The 17,613-nt window shown below is 42.9% G+C and overlaps 1 protein-coding gene across 1 annotated transcript in view; it reads left to right on the forward strand.

The window, feature by feature from the left end:
* Positions 1-17,613, forward strand: part of RHOQ (ras homolog family member Q) — a 27,502-nt gene continuing 9,889 nt past the window's right edge. The window contains exons 1-3 of the mRNA XM_072140297.1: positions 1-438; positions 6,851-6,909; positions 15,807-15,971. Coding sequence (XP_071996398.1) covers positions 297-438; positions 6,851-6,909; positions 15,807-15,971 — 366 coding nt within the window. The 5' untranslated portion in view covers positions 1-296. The remainder of the gene's footprint in view (positions 439-6,850; positions 6,910-15,806; positions 15,972-17,613) is intronic.

The following is a 17,613-nucleotide window of genomic DNA, read 5'->3' on the forward strand; positions in this document are numbered from 1 at the left end:
CTCCAGCAGTGCATTAGCCGCCTGTGCTCCCCCCACCGCCAGGCACAGACTGCAGCGCCGGGAAGTGCTGTGCCCTCACTACTTGGGGGAGGGGGGACAAGTGCAGACACTTTGCAAGAAGAAATCATCTTATTATATAGAAGAAGAAGGAGGAGGAGGAAGGCTCCGAGCAGCAGTGACGCCGGGAGATGCACAAACTTCCCGGCAGTGTCACCATTGTGCCCGCATCTGTGCCAAGGCTGCTGGGGGCTGGCACTGGAGGGCACTGTGACCTGGCACTAAGATGAGGAGGATCCATGGCGAATGGGAGTAGTAGTATCATGCTGAAATGTGTGGTGGTGGGCGATGGGGCGGTGGGCAAAACTTGTCTGCTCATGAGCTATGCCAATGATGCCTTCCCGGAGGAGTATGTGCCCACTGTGTTTGACCACTATGCAGGTAAGTGGCACTTTGCTATGGGGGGTAGGTTATGTTATGGTGCCAGCTGGAAAGGATGCCATGACTTGGTTGGCATGTGAGTGGCCCAACAATCTCCATTGGATCCTACAGGAGAAAAGTTTTGCTAAATATTGCAAGGAAAAGTTTACATAGTTACATAAACTTGGCGGATAGGTCACATGTCCAGGGTGAGAACAGATGATCGGGGTGTAGTCTGGCAAAACTTTTGTAGCTTGTTACCCCATTTTATGCTAATGTGTAGAAATTTGGATTATTCTGATTTTAATGTGCAGTTCTCTCTGATACCCCATGTTGTGTATGATCCCTTTTAGCCGTGGCCTTAAAGGGGTTTTCCAGGATGGGATAATCATAGTTTTCTTCTTCTATAAATATTCTGATGCCTGTCCACAGATTGTGACAAGTGAGAGTTGTAGTACCGAACACAACCTGCGGGCACTTGGGGCACTGTTTTTTTAAATAAATCCTGGACAAACTTGTTAACTCTCTATTGGGGTGAAGATTGAGCTCAGGGATTTCTTTCTTCTTTTTAGGGGTTAATAGAAATGCAACTGTTGTGCAACACTGTTACTGACTACAAGTTCTGTATACATTGTATAACTTGTTGGTTGGCACATCGTATAGGCACCATCACGTATAGGCATCTGTCGTGTAGCAGCTGGTGGCAGAGCCCGGGCCTACCATCCTGTGGCTTGTGCCCGGGCTGTGTGGGAGGCCCTGGTACACGGCTTTCATATAATAAATGACACGTTGTACATCAGGGATATTGGGCGCCAGTATCAATATCTCATCCTTTAGTAGCCTTAAGGCTGCAATCTCCTGTTTTGTTTACCTTGCACTTATATTGTGTCAAGTGTGTTTACAGTTAGTTTACAATACATTAATAGTTAGTTTACATTGTGTTTACACGGTTTCGATTTTGAAATGTACAATACATGTGTATCAAGTTTACAAAGCATTTACATTGTGTTTACAATGTATTTAGGTTTTATTTACAATGGGTTTACAGTTTGTTAATAATACATTAACGGTTTGTTTGCGCTATGTTTAAACCTTGCTTACAATACGGTTACACTTTTGTTTGCAAACGTAAATTGTGTCAACAATAGATTTGTAGGCCAGCACGGTGACATCTGCAAAGAGTTTGTATGTTCTCTCTGTGTTTGTGTGGGTTTCCTCCGGGTCCTCCGATTTCCTCCCACACCCCAAAACATGCTGGTAGGTTGATTAGATTTTGAGTTCCATGGGTACAGGGACTGATTTGGAAATCTCTGTGCGCTATGTAAATAAAGGAACTATTTGCATTATATTTACATCTGGTTTGTAGAATGTTAACACTTTGTTTACATCAAGTTAGCTTATTGTTGACATCACGTTTACGTGAACTCCATTCAAACACAGTCTAAATGCAATGTTAAGGCAAAGTGAGGGTACAGTCACACGTGCCTTTTAATTAATGCGTTTTAAGTGGATCTGGCAGGAAGCAGAATGGTTACATTTTTCCTTCATATTTCTTGTTTCCTTCTGGGTTTAACTCAGAAACTGCACGTGTGACTTTAGCTTTCAGACGCGTCTTCTGGCACTGCCGGGCTATCTGCGGCGGTCTCCTAGCTCCCAGCTGCTGACCCTAGTTACCCTGACGTCCCACTCTCATGCACAATAGTCGTGTTGTTCGCTCCGAGTCCCCACCTCGTGTTTTCCTGGAAAGCATTGGAACAATCCGTGAAAATAACGGGCGATGGTGTCATCCCTGGTCCAGTATGCAATAACCCCAGGGGCAGAAGATGTTTACACCTCAGATCCATGCATGAGAACAGAGAGGCCTCATTATGTGGATGTACAACCTCTGCATGACACTTCTTACAAAAAAAATGTATTTAATTCATTAAAAAAATGTTTTCTAGATTAGGATTTTGTTAGGCCCCATTCACCTGACTGTGAAACGGCCGCACAATGGTGGTCTTTGACACCCGGTCACGGGGTCTCACCGCACTATGACCGCAAAATATAAGACATTTCCTATATTTTAGCATTTTTACAGCCCTCAGCTTTCAATGATGGCGGTGGGGTGTGGAGTCTCCACCCAGCCGCGTGCTACACACGGGTTAGGGCGCGTTCACACTTTGCGTTTTGACCTGCGTTTTCATTGCGTTTGAAACGCATATACAACAGCTGAGGAGGGGTGATTTGCCTGATTACATCACTGTTAACATTTCCGTTTACAAAACGCATTGTTAACAACGCGTTAACGCATGCGTTCTGTTAACGCATGCGTTAGCATTGCGTTTACAAACGTAAATGGTAATATAATTAGGCAAATCACCTCTCATCAGCTGTTGTATATGCGTTTCAAACGCAATGAAAACGCGACCAAAACGCAATGTGTGAACGCGCCCTTACGGTTATGTGCATAAGCTAGACATTTGGGTCTTTAAAGGGGCCGAGTCACTTGATAACTGTTTTTAGCCCGATCCATGTACGCATAAGCTTAGAATTGTGGAGCACCATATTGCGACTTCATCGCAACGCGGCTGCAAAGTAAACCCCGTGTATGACATTGATATGTGGGGTGTCGAAATTCGGGTGCCCAATGACCTGATGTTACTGGTCTACGTTATGTAGGGGGAGATTTATCAGAGGTGTCTGAAAGCAGAACTGTTCTAGTTGGCCATACCAACCAATGAGAGCTCAGCTTTCATTTTCCCACAGTTGTTTATGAAATTGAAGCTGGGCTCTGATTGGTTTCCATAAGCAACTAGAACAGTTTCACCTGAGACAAATATGTTTTATTTGAGACAAAAAAAATCTCAAAAAGTATTAGAGGAGACCAAAGTGGTGATATATCCCTGCCCCCTCTTTATGCCAGGGGAAACCCTCTGTGATTTAGAAATGCGATATATGGACAGGTGATTTCCATGATGAAGTTGGTTCCTGTTCTGTCAATGATCCAACCTACGCAAAGGGTGCGGTCACACGTCGCGTTTAACGCGTGCGTTTAAAAACGCATTGCAAAAGCTGAAGAGAGATTTGCCTTATTAAACAGCTGCTAACACCTGCATTTACAAAAGCGTTAACATTTGCGTTTTGTAAACACAGGTGTTAACAGCTGTTTAGTTAGGCAAATCTCTCTTCAGCTTTTCCAATGCGTTTTTAAACTCACGCGTTAAACACAACGTGTGACCGCACCCAAAAGATTTCCTTGCTCTGTCCAACATCTACTCATGGAGGATTCACTCAGTACCGCAAATGACAGGACCCTTGGGTCAATCAGTACCGAGAATGACAGGACCCTCGTATTATCTAAACGTTCCAGTATCGATAAAATATTGAAGTTCCAATGTACTGTGCAACTCTAATTGTGGGGGCATCATCCTTTGGCCAAATAAACGGCCATCCATGTGATAAGGTTGGGTTCTTCCTGATTCGTTGTTGGAAAATACAGTTTATGTTCTTTTATGGCTTTTAGCAGCGGGACAAGTAAACGTCTTGGCAAAATTACAATCCGAGGACTTTGTGAAAAAAGTATAAAAAGTGATGGAGCTGGCGTTCTTAGAACCGTCTCCGCTCCACGTCCTACGGTGGTCTTGAGGAAACACTTACCCTTATACCCTTGGCTCTGCTGTAACTTCCTTTTTCTCGGCTATATTAGGATGTGATACCGTGCACCGTCTGACCGGGCCATCACTGAACAAGTGTATGACATTGAGCCAGTGCTCTCACATACTCTACATTAGTAGGCTGGCAGCTGCGCACAGGCTTTTATATCCGGGTGTAACGTTTTGGCTCATAGAAAGACATGGAACTGTTGGAATATCACACATTTTAAAGTGATACTCTGCCTTTAAAGGAAATCTACCACCAGGATAAAGGATTGTAAACCAAGCACACTGACATACCGATGTGTGCCCCCTCTGGCAGGATCTGCTCTTCTATTAGCTTCTTATTCCTTGGTTTTTACAAAAAAAGGATTTGAAAATGATGCAAATGAGCCTGAGGGGCTCTGGACTCCATAGAGTTAAATGGAGCCTGGAGCCCCTCAAGTTCATTTGCATAATTTCTAAAGCCTTGTATTCTTAAAAACAAGGGCATAAGAACCTTAAAGAAGAGAGGAACCTGTCAGAGGGGGCGCGCACCAGGATGTCAGTGTGCTTGGTTTGAATGGAAGTGAAAGCTGCAGATAAAGATCCAGTTCCTGCCTTAAAGGGGTTTTTCCACGAATCATGTGGATGCTGATTGTGGGGGGTCTTGGTGATAGAACCCCCACAGATCACTAGAACTAGGGGTCCGATGATGTGCCCCAGTTGTACCCCTTGTTGCTCCCCAAGATAATGGAAGAGCTGGATGTGCATCTCTGGGCTGCCCAGTTCATCTCTATGGAGCTGACAGAGATTGCTGAGTACAGCGCTCAGCAATCTCCGGCATGTCTATAGAGATGAATGGGGCAGCCCCGCCATGCGGCCGGCCCGCTCCGCTCATCTCAGGGAGCAACATGAGGTTCGACTGGGTTACATCGGACACCCCTTTCTCGTGATCTGTGGGACCTGTGGATGGGGCCTGAGTTGTTTCATGGGACAACCCCTTTAATATCCCATTCTGTAGCGCACAGAACCATGAGCTTATCTTTAATAGGTCACAGAAAGCTTCTCGGTGCTATAGACCAGAATATAGGGTCTTCTGAAGTGACGCAACCACTAAACTTTACTCGTCTATTGTGAAAAAGGGAGTCATATTTGACCGACCTAAGGGGAGATTTTTTTTATAGGTAAACGTGTGAGATTTCACATAAAAGAGAGAATTTTAGAAAGGACACTACACACCCTGAGGGTGGCAGTAATTTAGTGGAGGGGGGGGGGGGCCCGGTTACAGGTGCTAGTAGTGAACTGTCCCAACAGAACTGGAGCCCATAAATGTGAGATTATTGGGGGCTGCTCCCCCACAATCAACTATGACCTATCATAGTGATATGTAATGAATATAATTAACAATTATGTGATCAGATACATTTTCAAATTTTTGTAAAAAAGTCATTTTGTGTTGGCTAATTAACTGTGTGATTTTTCCAGATTTTTCTGATTTCATCCTTGCTAACAAAAAGTGTATTGAGTCAGACTATGACTCAGATATAAGGACATGTAAGCACAGTGCCCTCTCCCGTAATGGTAACTACTATGCACTGAACAAAAATAGCTGTAGAGTCAGACGCAGAAATGTCTCTTTTTGTGTGAAATCTCAACCATTTACCTATAAAAGAAAATCGGAGGCATTTATTGCCTGAAATGAGTCACTTTTAGAGGCTGGAAGAAAGGGGGGGGGGGCATCACTTCGGACCTCCCTATTTTTAGTTCTATTATACCTACGTAAGGATCACACATAAGGATTGTGGACCAGAATTACAGGCAGTTATAGACATTGGGAGGTTTGAGGACATTGGGAGGTTTGTGCCAGTTTTTTGGCACTCATATGACTAGTTCGACAAAAGGGCATGGTCTATGAAAAGGGGGTGCGGCCTCGCACCAAAAATAATGCTGAGACAACTAAATTCTGGCCTAGTTTTCTGGCGTAAAATAAGCCAACTAATAGGAGGTGCAAAGTACGACTAGACAGTCTTAAACTACGACAGATTCTTCATCCAGCACTAGACACTTCAATTAATCTTGTGCAGAATAATACTGTCTAGTTTTACCTCATAAATCTGCCCCATAATTTGAACTTCCTGTATCTCCGGTTTTGTAGATCACCGAACCATAAGCCTGATAGAATAAAATAAGACTCTTATCTTTAATATGACACCAGGAGTATGATTCTAGGTACTACAAAGCTGAAGATAGAAGTGTCTGAAGTGAAGCACCTACTCCAGCCTCTAAAAGTGACTCATCTTGGCTCATTTTCACATGACTGGGGAGGTGATTTTTTTATTTATTTTTTAATAAGTACATATGCAAGAGACAATTCTAGAAAGGACATTTCTTACTCTACTTGAGTTGGTTGGTAGTTTAATAGGACAAAATCTGATTCCATTTAAACTGTGACTTTCTCCTCTCTTGCCGTCCCTATCATCCTTTCTTAGCTCTGCAATAATATGTTGTAACACCCTTCTGTTATTTCCATAACAAATTGACAACTGGGTGTTACCATTTCTCTTATCAGAGGGGCATGTCTATATTGTCAGCCATTGAGAATTTCAATAAGACAGTGTTAATATGTGTTGATCAGCCAAAAATGCACAAAGTGGAGTAATAGCACCTATTATGGTACATTGTGCAGAAATGCATAAAAAGAAAGAATACAGAAAGTACTACAGAAATATAATTGTCTGATTTTTTTTGTTATTACTGTATGTTCTAGTTGTTTTGTCACACACTTTATAACTCTTCTGTGCTTTTTTTTTTTTCAGTCAGTGTTACCGTCGGAGGTAGACAGTACCTTCTTGGACTTTATGACACAGCGGGACAAGTGAGTATAAAAGACTTTGTGGCGATTATTTTGGATGTTTTTGCCATGATTTTTTAAGTGTCTTACACCTAAAAACAAGCCTTACATTTAATATCAGTTTTAATCACTTTTAGACCCAGAACTTAACCAGAGAAGATTCTTTAAGTTCAGTTACCCGCTCCTATCTGTGTCAACTTTTGTGTTTTTGCTAGATTTTCTGGGCAACAAACCTAAGATTCTGACTGATCTCTTAAAGGGGTTGTCTCTGTAAGGTCACATTCTGAATAGTATATCATTGTGCAGTTAAAGAGTCAGAGACAGAGGGTTTGAAGGTTTATATTAAAGTTTAACAGGGTTTTTTTTAGGAATATTGTGCTGGGTTAAGTAAAAATGACCAAATACCGTACATCCAGTTTTGGTCCCTGTTTGACCAGATGTTCCCAAGGAGCCATTGGACTGGCTTCTTCCAAAGAGTGGACACTCTGGACCAGGGTGTGAAGTCCCTTGAAAAACAGGATGTGTCCAAGGAGACCAGTCACTAGATGAAGCGCCACCTTTAAACTTCCCCCCTGTGATACTTCAGTGCAGGGATAAGCCCTTCAAGGCCCCCCACATCAGAGAAATGTTGTTTGGCCCCAAATCTTTCCAAGTGGGATCAGGCATATTGAATTTTTATTATGGTAGATCTTTTTTTCCCCTAGAAAATACACCTCCTTCAAAGTTGAGCATGCATGTGTGTGCGAGGAAATGATATTATAGCTGTCAGGCAAACCAACTTTTGGCCAAACCTTATGAGCGCACCTTTAAATTTACTGATCGTGAAACCTTAATAAGTAAAGTCCCGTCTTCCTTCTTTACTTCAAGTTACCGTGACCTCTCTGCATTGAGGCTCTTAAACTGCAGCATTGCCGACTTCGGATTCTAGGAAGAATATCCCTTTAAATGTCAGATAAATCGTTCTCAAACCAGTCTATGGAAATTACAGTAAATCCATAGTGGCAGCGGCATGCTTGTATTGCTTAATCTGTGTCATCTGTCATTGTAGTCACTGTTATAAATGAAAGGGAGGAACGTTAAATTACCCAGTGCAGCGGAAAGAGGAATTTTCAACAAATGCGTACAAGGATCTCATTTTCGTTGGCGATTATCCTCTCCGCTGAGCAGTTGTGCCAAGCGAGAGCAGATTATGCAGGGCAGGCGCGCGCAGTCTGTCTGAAACGTTGGGCTTTACATATTGAAATGTGTATCTGTAATGTTACTGAAGTTTGGGGATGGCAGCCGATCAGCAGTAAGTGGATTTCTCCGGTGATATTCCTCGAAGCCTTGGCATTCATTCAGGGTTGCATAATACAAGGCTGCCAGGCCTGGGAAATATTGCTGTTCTTATTAGAATGTTCGTGAAGATATACTCTCTAGAACTTTCGTCCTGCAGAATCCAGGTCATTGCCATAGTCAGTTTTTGGTAGGGTATAAATCATACTTCCTAGAATTCTTTCTTTTATCTGAAATCTTTGCCACAATTTGCCACAAAAAAAAAAATCACTTCTAAAGTCATGCAAAAATGAGCAGTGGCGAGTCATTTATTGCCTGAGATGAGTCACGCTGAGAGGCTTCAGGGGGGAGTGTCACTAGAAACATGGTTCTGGTATCATATTAAAGATAAGGAACTCATCTTTCAAATAACATCAGGCTGTGAGGTGCAGATTATTAAATTAAATGTCATCCCATTTCTTTAATGCCTGTATTTCTGGTTCTCAGAACCACACATGTGATGGGAATTGAAAGATTCTACTCTTTAATATGATACTAAAAGCATGTTTCTAGGTAGAATATAACCCAAGATATGGCCATTTGCATTGACTTCCCTTTCGACCTCTAAAAGTGACTCATCTCAGGCAAAATATGACTGTTTGACTGTTCTCAGCTGCTTTGCATGAGGGGGATAATACTTAAGTGAGGTAAAATTTGATGACAGTGTTGCTTTAAGGCCTCATGCAGACGACCGTATATTTGGCCATGATCTGGCCAAATTGCAGCCAAATTATGGGCACCATTCTATTATACCCGGTCACTGTACGGTAAGCACATGGGGTCTCAACGCACCTAACCTGTGTTAGTAAAACCTGTGTGTAAAAAAAATTGTCAGTCACAATGATTGTAGCATGTAAACAGCATCTGACATCTGTAAGACGACTCCGTTATGAGGGGCAGAAATGTTAGATTTTTGGACGAAAATAACTAAAGATGGAATTTGGTTCTATTCTTACAAAATGGCTGACTGAGAAATCTATGTTTGAACCCAGTTTAGTTAGGTTCACCGCTTAATTATTTGTAGGAAAGATCTGAGAAATTAAGATTTGTGTGGTAAAAAAAATGACAATGACAGCAGCCATTTTGTTTGACTATCCTGTCAGTATTCTTATTTCTTGCCAGGCCTAGCTATGTGGGGGGTAGCAGTAGCCATTGCTACAGAGCCTGAGAGCCTGAGGGGTCTCTCAGAATAAGATAGGAGTACAGTATAAGTGACACACGGGCAGGGGATTCACATCACTGATATTGGGGCGAGGTCACACAACACTTCTCTATTAAAGAAGCAATAGTCTGCCTCTGCCTGAAATGGCTGATAACAGGGAAGGCCAGATTTGTATTCAGCTCTAGTGAAAATTATTCCATTTTTTCAGATAAAGATTACAGGAAACAGAAAAGGGGATGAGGGCAGAGGAGATCTTCTGGTGATTTCTTGTAAACAAATGCTTGGTCTCTACCAGAAATCTTTTGAATTAAGAATTGTGCAGGATATCATACCTATATAACGATATACTTTTCTATTTGGCATAAGGATGATTTCGCTTTTCATTCAGATTTTCTTTATTTTTGTGCTCCATTTTAGAAACTGGAAAATTAAAATCCTGACTGGAATACTAGAGTTGTTGTATGACAGACCCCTGGCTAAAATGCAGGCTTTTGGTGTGATTGGGTGTATACTGGGTTCCCAGGTTTCACCCTTTATCGTGTCTGTGATCTTTGACTGAATATCTGTCACATAGGGGCAAATTTACTTACCTGATCCTGTCGCGATCCCTGATCCGGACGGTCCGACGAAGATGAAGTCCGTAGCTTGTGCGCCCGATTTCCTGCATCTGTCGCTTCCCCGCTGAAGTCTGCCGGAGTTCACCACCTTCTTCCTGGTGCTTGTAAATCCTGCGCGTAGTCCGAATCCGTCGGGTTGTATGACGGCCACGCCCCACCCCGATTTACGTCACATGAAAGTCCGATCATCTGCACCAAAAAACCCTGTTAAAAGCGGCGCAAATCGGAAATCGTCGGGAAACTTGACGAAAATGCGTCCGCAGACCCTTAGTAAATGAGCCCCATAGTCTTCAACCCAAGTGTGCACCTAGCCTGCTGAAGTTTAAGGACTTGTTCAGCTGCCAATTCCCCACTACTATGTAGAATGGCTCGGCCCAGTTTCCTTAGAGGGGAATAAGATGCTGTGAGCCATCTCTGACACTGGAAAGATTAATATGTAGTGTTGGATTTTACGTTTGGGAGATAACTGAAAAAAACATGCATGCTCAGCTGATTTTTCATCCAACATGAGCAAAAGAGAGGCAAAAAGTGCTGATAGGAAAGAGACGATCATCACGCACAATAAATATTAGGGTGATATATTAAATTATGCGTATAACCATCTTTACGGTAACATTTTTTTTTAAATTTTCTTAAAATTTTAATTCACACAAATGAAGGCCCCATTTCCCGATCACCACTGTCTAGTAGTGATGTTTGGCTTTTTTTTTCCAGGTCACCGCTGGTACTAGTTGGGCCTCAGTAGAGACTTTTACACAAACATTAAGTTACTGATATCTGGCTTGTCGGATTTACAGCCTGTATTATGATTCAATGCAGTATTTGCTATTCTGCAGGAGCTAAAATCTCCCAACATTCCTTGCTTGCAAAGAACTTTGTTTTTGTTTGTTTTTTCCTCTCTCGCCTTCGCCTAGGGAATTGTGACCGCACTTTAGAAGATGTTGTACACCTTTAATTTTAGATATATTGGAGCAGTATAAAATACTGTGAAAGCCCTTTAATTAAGTTCTCAATGACTTGCTTTATTTCCGTGCCCAGGATTATTCACATTCATAGTCCCCGGCCCCAGTATCTCATACATAAACAGGTTGTCTGACGTCCTCTCCGACCTTGCTGTGAGACTTGGACAAGTGAATGACCTCATCTGGCGGTAATGTGTTTAGTTTGCAGATATTTTTGCTGGCCTCGTCTCTCTGATACGTGATGATCTTGTAGTAGAAAATGTTTCTATTTTCTTCCCTTGCGTTTCGGTTACTCAGCATTATTTTCCCGTATTCCCTGCTGTTCTTGGTCTATTACGGGCACGGCAAAGACCGGCCACAGTTTATCCGGAGAAGGTTACTACATGTGAAACCCAACCGATGTTTTTAATACACAAAAACATTGCATACGTGTGTTCATACCATACGGCATGAGCTGCACTTATCACTGCCCTTTCATGGTAAAACCTTGGAGTTGTGCCCAGCATTTATTTTCGGCTATACCGGATTCTGTCGCTCGCACAGGCAGACTAGAGTTTCTCTTTAAACCACAGATGTAGCAGATGGTCTCTGATTTAGGGATCAGAAAGCTGGAGCTGCCAGTTTATAATTTCACTTGGATGTGACGCCTCCAATAACTATTCGCAACTATTGAAGTTCTTTCCTGAGCATGAATTGTACCCGGAGCACCTGAAAACCAAAGACGTATGAGACCAAGCGGAAAATATCAGGAAAGCCTAATTCCCAATAAACCTGAACGTGCAACTGACCCCAGCTCGCATTTCCAACAATGGGGGAGGTTTATCAGGGTGTACAAGCCCTGAAAATAATCACAATTCTAAGAATTCTACGCCACCGGAGCCTCCTGATCATGACTTCCAACTTTTATAGAGGCAAAGAGAGACAAAAGATGTGGGGTGCATGCGTGCAGTGGAAATTGCCCCCCCAAGTCCCACTTTTGTAGCCCTCATATATTGTAGCTGCCTCATACTGTGCCCTCCCGCACCTCCCCCTCATATTGTGCCTGCTCCTAGCTTCTTCTTTTGCTGTTTAATATAAAAATAAATAACTAAATACAATACTTCTCCCCGTTCCCCTGCAGCAGCTCTTCTCCTCTTCTCTCCTGCTTTGTGTAGCAGGCTGATGACATCATCACATTGTGCCTTCTGGCTCTGCTACAAACAGCAGCCGAACAGGGTTGATTCTCGAATTTTTGCTGCCTGGGGCGAAAATTGAAAAAGTTTATTTTTCAGGTAGTACGGAATTGTCAGCATTTGGCGAGTCTGCACTACCGGTGGTGAAATGCCGCCTCTAAAAGGGTCTAAAATCTACCGCCTGAGGAAGGGACTTTACCCCGCCTCATGGCAGATGCGGCCCTGCAACCGAGGCACAGTGATATCTCTGCATTCAACGCTGTCTACATTCAGAGGTTGGTAACAGAGTTTATGTCCCGGGTAAAAGTAAAAACAGAGGCAGGCAGAGGGCGCCCATAGGAACTTGTAATTGTTACTGCTATATATTTCTTAATTCTGCTGGTAGATTTCCTTTTAATAGGACATCAAAAGCGTGGTTCTAGATGCTATAGAAACAAATATTTAAGCATCGAAAGTGATTTTTACACATCAGCCTTTAAAAGTCACTCGTCTAAGGAGAAAAGTGACTCTCCTCTGCTTATTGTCTTACGACTTTGTAGGTGATTTTTTTTTTTTAATAGGTAAATGGGTGAGATTTCACATAGAGGAGGGAAATCTAGAAAGTACATTTTATACCTGACCTAATAGGGTAAAATTTGATGACATGTGTCCCTTAGGTTGTCTCAATCCTGGTCTGTGATACGGGGTAACTCTGCTGACACCACAGAATTTTTATTTTCCTAGCTAATATTATAATGTCATTGTTATGACATGGAGTCAAAACATATGTTGTTGCCATCTCTTCCCTCCTGTAGCAAACTCTTACATACTACCCTTGAAATCTCAGATTCCTGGACAGTGGGAGTAGTGGGATATTGGGTTTACTCCAGCTTTAGGGCTCACAGATTGTATGGTGGCTGCATCTTAGAGACCGAATGTAGCTCTGAGGACCGTACCGTTATATATAATACAAGGAATCCCTTCATCCCCACAATGCAGGGACTCCTTGCATCATATATATCTATGATGCATGGAGGCCCGCCCCTGGAGCGGTGTTCAGTCTATAAAATGCAGCCACCACGTGGTCCCTGACACATGATCTTGTGTTTGAGGTCTTGGGCAGAATCTACTTGACGATCTTTAGATTTGGTTATGGATGTCATCTATAAAACCAAGTACCCATGTATTATTTAGTGGTGATTTCTGAGATGGCACACTCCCTTTATATGCTAACTACCTGACTGGGTATATGACATTGTGCGACGACCTCCTTACAAGCAGCGGATGTGGGACATGTAAAGACGTTCCTGGTTTATCTGGTGACCCTACATCTCTCCACACGGCGGTGCAGTCATCTGCCTCAGGCAGTAATCCCAGTCATTGCATCAGTCACTGTCACTCTAAAAATAGCGTTCAACTTTCCAGTCACTTTGTCCTTGTTTATTCGTCTCCCGTTAAAATTTTTTTTTTTCATCCTTAGTAATCTGTAAAAATTGGCCATTAAAATGCGTCCTCGGTGCTGACATGTAATTGCCGGGGCTTGGTAATTGCCAGTAGATGCTCGAGTAATTCATGGCTTGGCTGATGAGTACACACTTTATGGGTTTTCACTAGATAATGGGGGTATGTGCCTAGTCAGAGAACAAAAATGCTGAATAAATTATGGTGAGGGTCCCATGTGACTCATAAGGAGGAGATGAACACGTTTCAGGGGTCGGAGATGAGTCCTAGTGACTCCTAGTTTCTGTCGTTTCCTCCTCAGTTCTTCCCACATCAGTTAAACTGAATAATATCTTAACAAAACGTGACCAATGAATATGTCACCGCGTCGTGAAGGATGTTTGACGAAGTCTCACTGGCTGAACCCTCTTCATACATACCACATGTTTTCTCAGCTAAACCAGTTACCTACGCTGTACTGATGAGATGCAAAGACTTGGAAACAGGGCTGTCTACAGTTGGGAATCTGTTCCTTCTGGCTTTAATCCGACGTCATGTCATTTGGTTTCCTGAAAGTCATGTGTGATGTTACGGGGGCTGTCTAACAAGGTAGCTAAGAGGCAATGTTTTCCTTATCTTATCCTGGAAACATTTTTTTCTATATTTCCGTGCATAATACAACAAACATGTGAGCTGTATATGTATATACCCTATACTGTAATACAATAGTAATGTAGTATTTGGTATGAGTGATCAGACCCCCCCTAGGATTCAAGTACCCTAGCGGGCCATAAAATACAGGGGAAAAAAACCCTAAAAGTTCAAATCGCCCCTTTTCCCTAGAACTAAAATAAACAAACATAAAATGTTAGGTATTACAGTGTCACAAAATGCCAGACCGATCAAAATTTAAAACCAATTATTCCTAGCTGTGAACCCTGTAAGGGAAAATAACTGTTTTTTACTATTTCAAAAAACGTTAAAAATTTCCCATCTTCCCAGTACGCGGCATGGAATATTGAATGGCTCTACTAAGAAAACAAGCCCTCATACAGCTCTGCAAATTGAAAAGTAAAATAAGTAATGGCTTTTGCAAGGTGGGGAGCTAAAAACTGGCATTGGTGTTAAAGGGGATGTATTGAAGTATAAGATAAAGATGCAGTTATGGGGGGGCCGGGAGTCAGGCTGAAAAGTGAAATGGGTACCTGCGCTTCATTTACATCTTTGGGACAGAGATGATCCCTATTTTGGGATGTTATTACTGGATCAGAAAGTGCAAAGTAGTGAGTGAGTGTTGGAAATGGGTCAGTCGTTAATCCGTGTAGGGAGTATGGCTTTTATTTATCTTTTTTACAGACAACTGGCCAATTTTAAGTAAAATTTTATTTTGATGAACAATCCCTTTATAATGACTGCTTTGCATGGGACATATTTCTAGAACCTAACCTTTATTCTCTTGAACATTTACGTTAATGTTATAGTGGTTTACTTTCTATTTTGGACGAACATTGGTAAAAAAAAAAAAAAAAATTATAGCAGTTCACGGTGCAGATTTCAATCGTCAAGAAAAAAAATGAAAGATGTGCCTTGGTTGGTTGAACACGACTTATTATAATTTACAGTTTAAACAGTATGGCATTGTGTATAGTTCCTACACATATGTCTATATGGCTGATTTATTGTCATGTCCAAGCAGATGTGGTCCAGAAGATAATGGGGCACATTTACGCGGACCACGATTCTGTCAGGTTTCCCGAATTTTTCCTTTTTGCCCCGGGTTTTTGGCGCACGTGATAGGATTTTGACGCATCGGCGACGGCTTGAATGCGACACAAATCGGGGCCGTGGACATCGGACAACCCGACTGATTTGGACAAACCACACCTTTTAAACACGAAATTGCGTTGCAAGGTCAGAAGATGGTGAACTCCGGCGGACCTTAGCGGGGAAAGCGAGACATGCAGGAAATTGGATGCACGATCTTAGTGAATCGCGGCAGAACCGATTTCTCGTCGGACAACGCACAGCGGGGATCGCGACGGGACGGGTAAGTAAATGTGCCCCATTGACTTTAGGACCAGGTAGCTGTATATTAGTCACGTATACAGCACAGTATACGTGAGTCACATGTCCCACATTTCCCTGTGGTATACACATCCCATTTGCTCTGAGCACCCGCAGACGTCCCCTCGGTCCTCGGTTTGAGCAGGATGATTTAATAATCCCTTGTGTCACAACATTAATCATCCCTTCTCCTTCTCCTTCTCTTTTCCAGGAAGATTACGATCGCCTGAGACCATTGTCTTATCCCATGACCGATGTGTTCCTGATATGTTTCTCTGTGGTAAATCCGGCCTCGTTTCAGAATGTAAAGGAGGAATGGGTGCCCGAGCTGAAGGAATATGCACCAAATGTGCCATTTTTACTGGTGGGCACGCAGGTAAGTTTTTGCGACGGTTTAGAAATTCAGAGGTGAACTTTTCCCGCCAAAAGTTGAAGGCATATTTTGCGAGGTAACAACAGGATTTGATTGGGTCAGCTGAAGGACCTATCAGGGCCTGTTGCTAGGCAGGAAGATTTGGTAGGGGGAATAGTGTGTTTTTATTGGCTCAGAGGGGTGATCAATCACAACCTGTTATTGGAGGTTATGTAACATTCTGCTCAGCTACAGGAGGTTGATTGGTTGGGATCTTTATGCCTCCCTAGGGAATGATTATTTAATGTAAGTTATGTGGCCTTGTACTCTAGTGATGGGAAGTCCAGCTCTTCTTAGCGAGCTGGCTCATTAGGCTCCGCTCACTAAGAAGAGCCGGCTCTTTTGGCTCCTGAATGGCTCCCTATTAAATACATGATAGGGAGCCGCAGGCCAGTCAGTCTCCCCACACCACAGCACTTTTAACCCGATTCTATCGGGTGAAAGGGGGCGTGGTGAGCCATTTAGGGCGGGGTTTAGTGAGCCATCGGCTCACTGAGGTGAGGCGGCTCTTTGTGAACGACCCATCACTATTGTACTCTGATTATTCCCATCCCTCAGGAGCAGCTGGATTTGTACGCTCATCCACCGTTAGGTCTTGTATGTTCTGTGTATACGCTGTATTCTGGTCGTAAATACGGAACGTATTGTAACCGTATGGCAACGTATCCGCATAAAATACGGTGGGCTGGCTAATGATGGATGGCTGACAGAATGCACCTTCCACTGGTTCTGGATACTGTATATACGGAAGCATACAGTATGCAGTATGTATTTATTATTTACTTCCATAGGACATACGGAACAGAAAATAGGACATGCTCCCGCTCACGGTGCAGTACGGTACGGTGGAAAATATGGTCATGTATATGGATGCCCGTATTGCCCATTGGAATGCATGGGGTCGTATTCCGGTCGTTTTAATGCGCTCTCTACACGTTTGTATGGATGGGCGCCTTGTACTGTATTGTATGGTTACGGTCTCTATATTAGTTAGGCCTCATGCGCGGGGCCGTATATACATCTGTTTTTATACGGTCTATTAAAGTCACTTGTCCGCTATAGCCAATCACTGGCCAACATGTAAAGCATGTGACATCTGAGATCAGTGATTGGTTGTTTCAGTCATATGAGAGTGAGGTATATGACATCTTCACTGCAAGAAGGGACTGTGGCAGTCGTCTTATATTTGTTATCCATGATATCAAAATAATGAGACAGAAGGGCTCTGGGGGCATTACCTCCATACTACAGATTTGCAGGCTGTTACACTGTCTCCCCTGCTCCCTCAGCACTTCCCCCTCTCTCTGCCTAATGTAATCTCACTGCAGCAGAGGAAGTTTCAGCAAACAGTAGGAGGGGGAAGTGCTCCAGTGTAACAGCCTGTGAATCGGCAGTGCGGAGGAGCCCTGGTAACACCCCCTTCTTGGTCATTACAATTATAAAAGTTGATTTTAGAAGGAAGGAGGCCATGAATAACACATATAACAAGATTATAACAGTCACGGTGCCTGGATCTATGAGTAATGTCCCTGGTTTATCATGATGGATTTTGGTGGTAGATTTTCTTTAAAGGGATTTGGCAGAAAATGGACGTCAGCCCCTTTAA

The sequence above is a fragment of the Engystomops pustulosus genome, chromosome 3, assembly GCF_040894005.1.
Source record: "Engystomops pustulosus chromosome 3, aEngPut4.maternal, whole genome shotgun sequence".
Classification (NCBI taxonomy): Eukaryota; Metazoa; Chordata; class Amphibia; order Anura; family Leptodactylidae; genus Engystomops; species Engystomops pustulosus.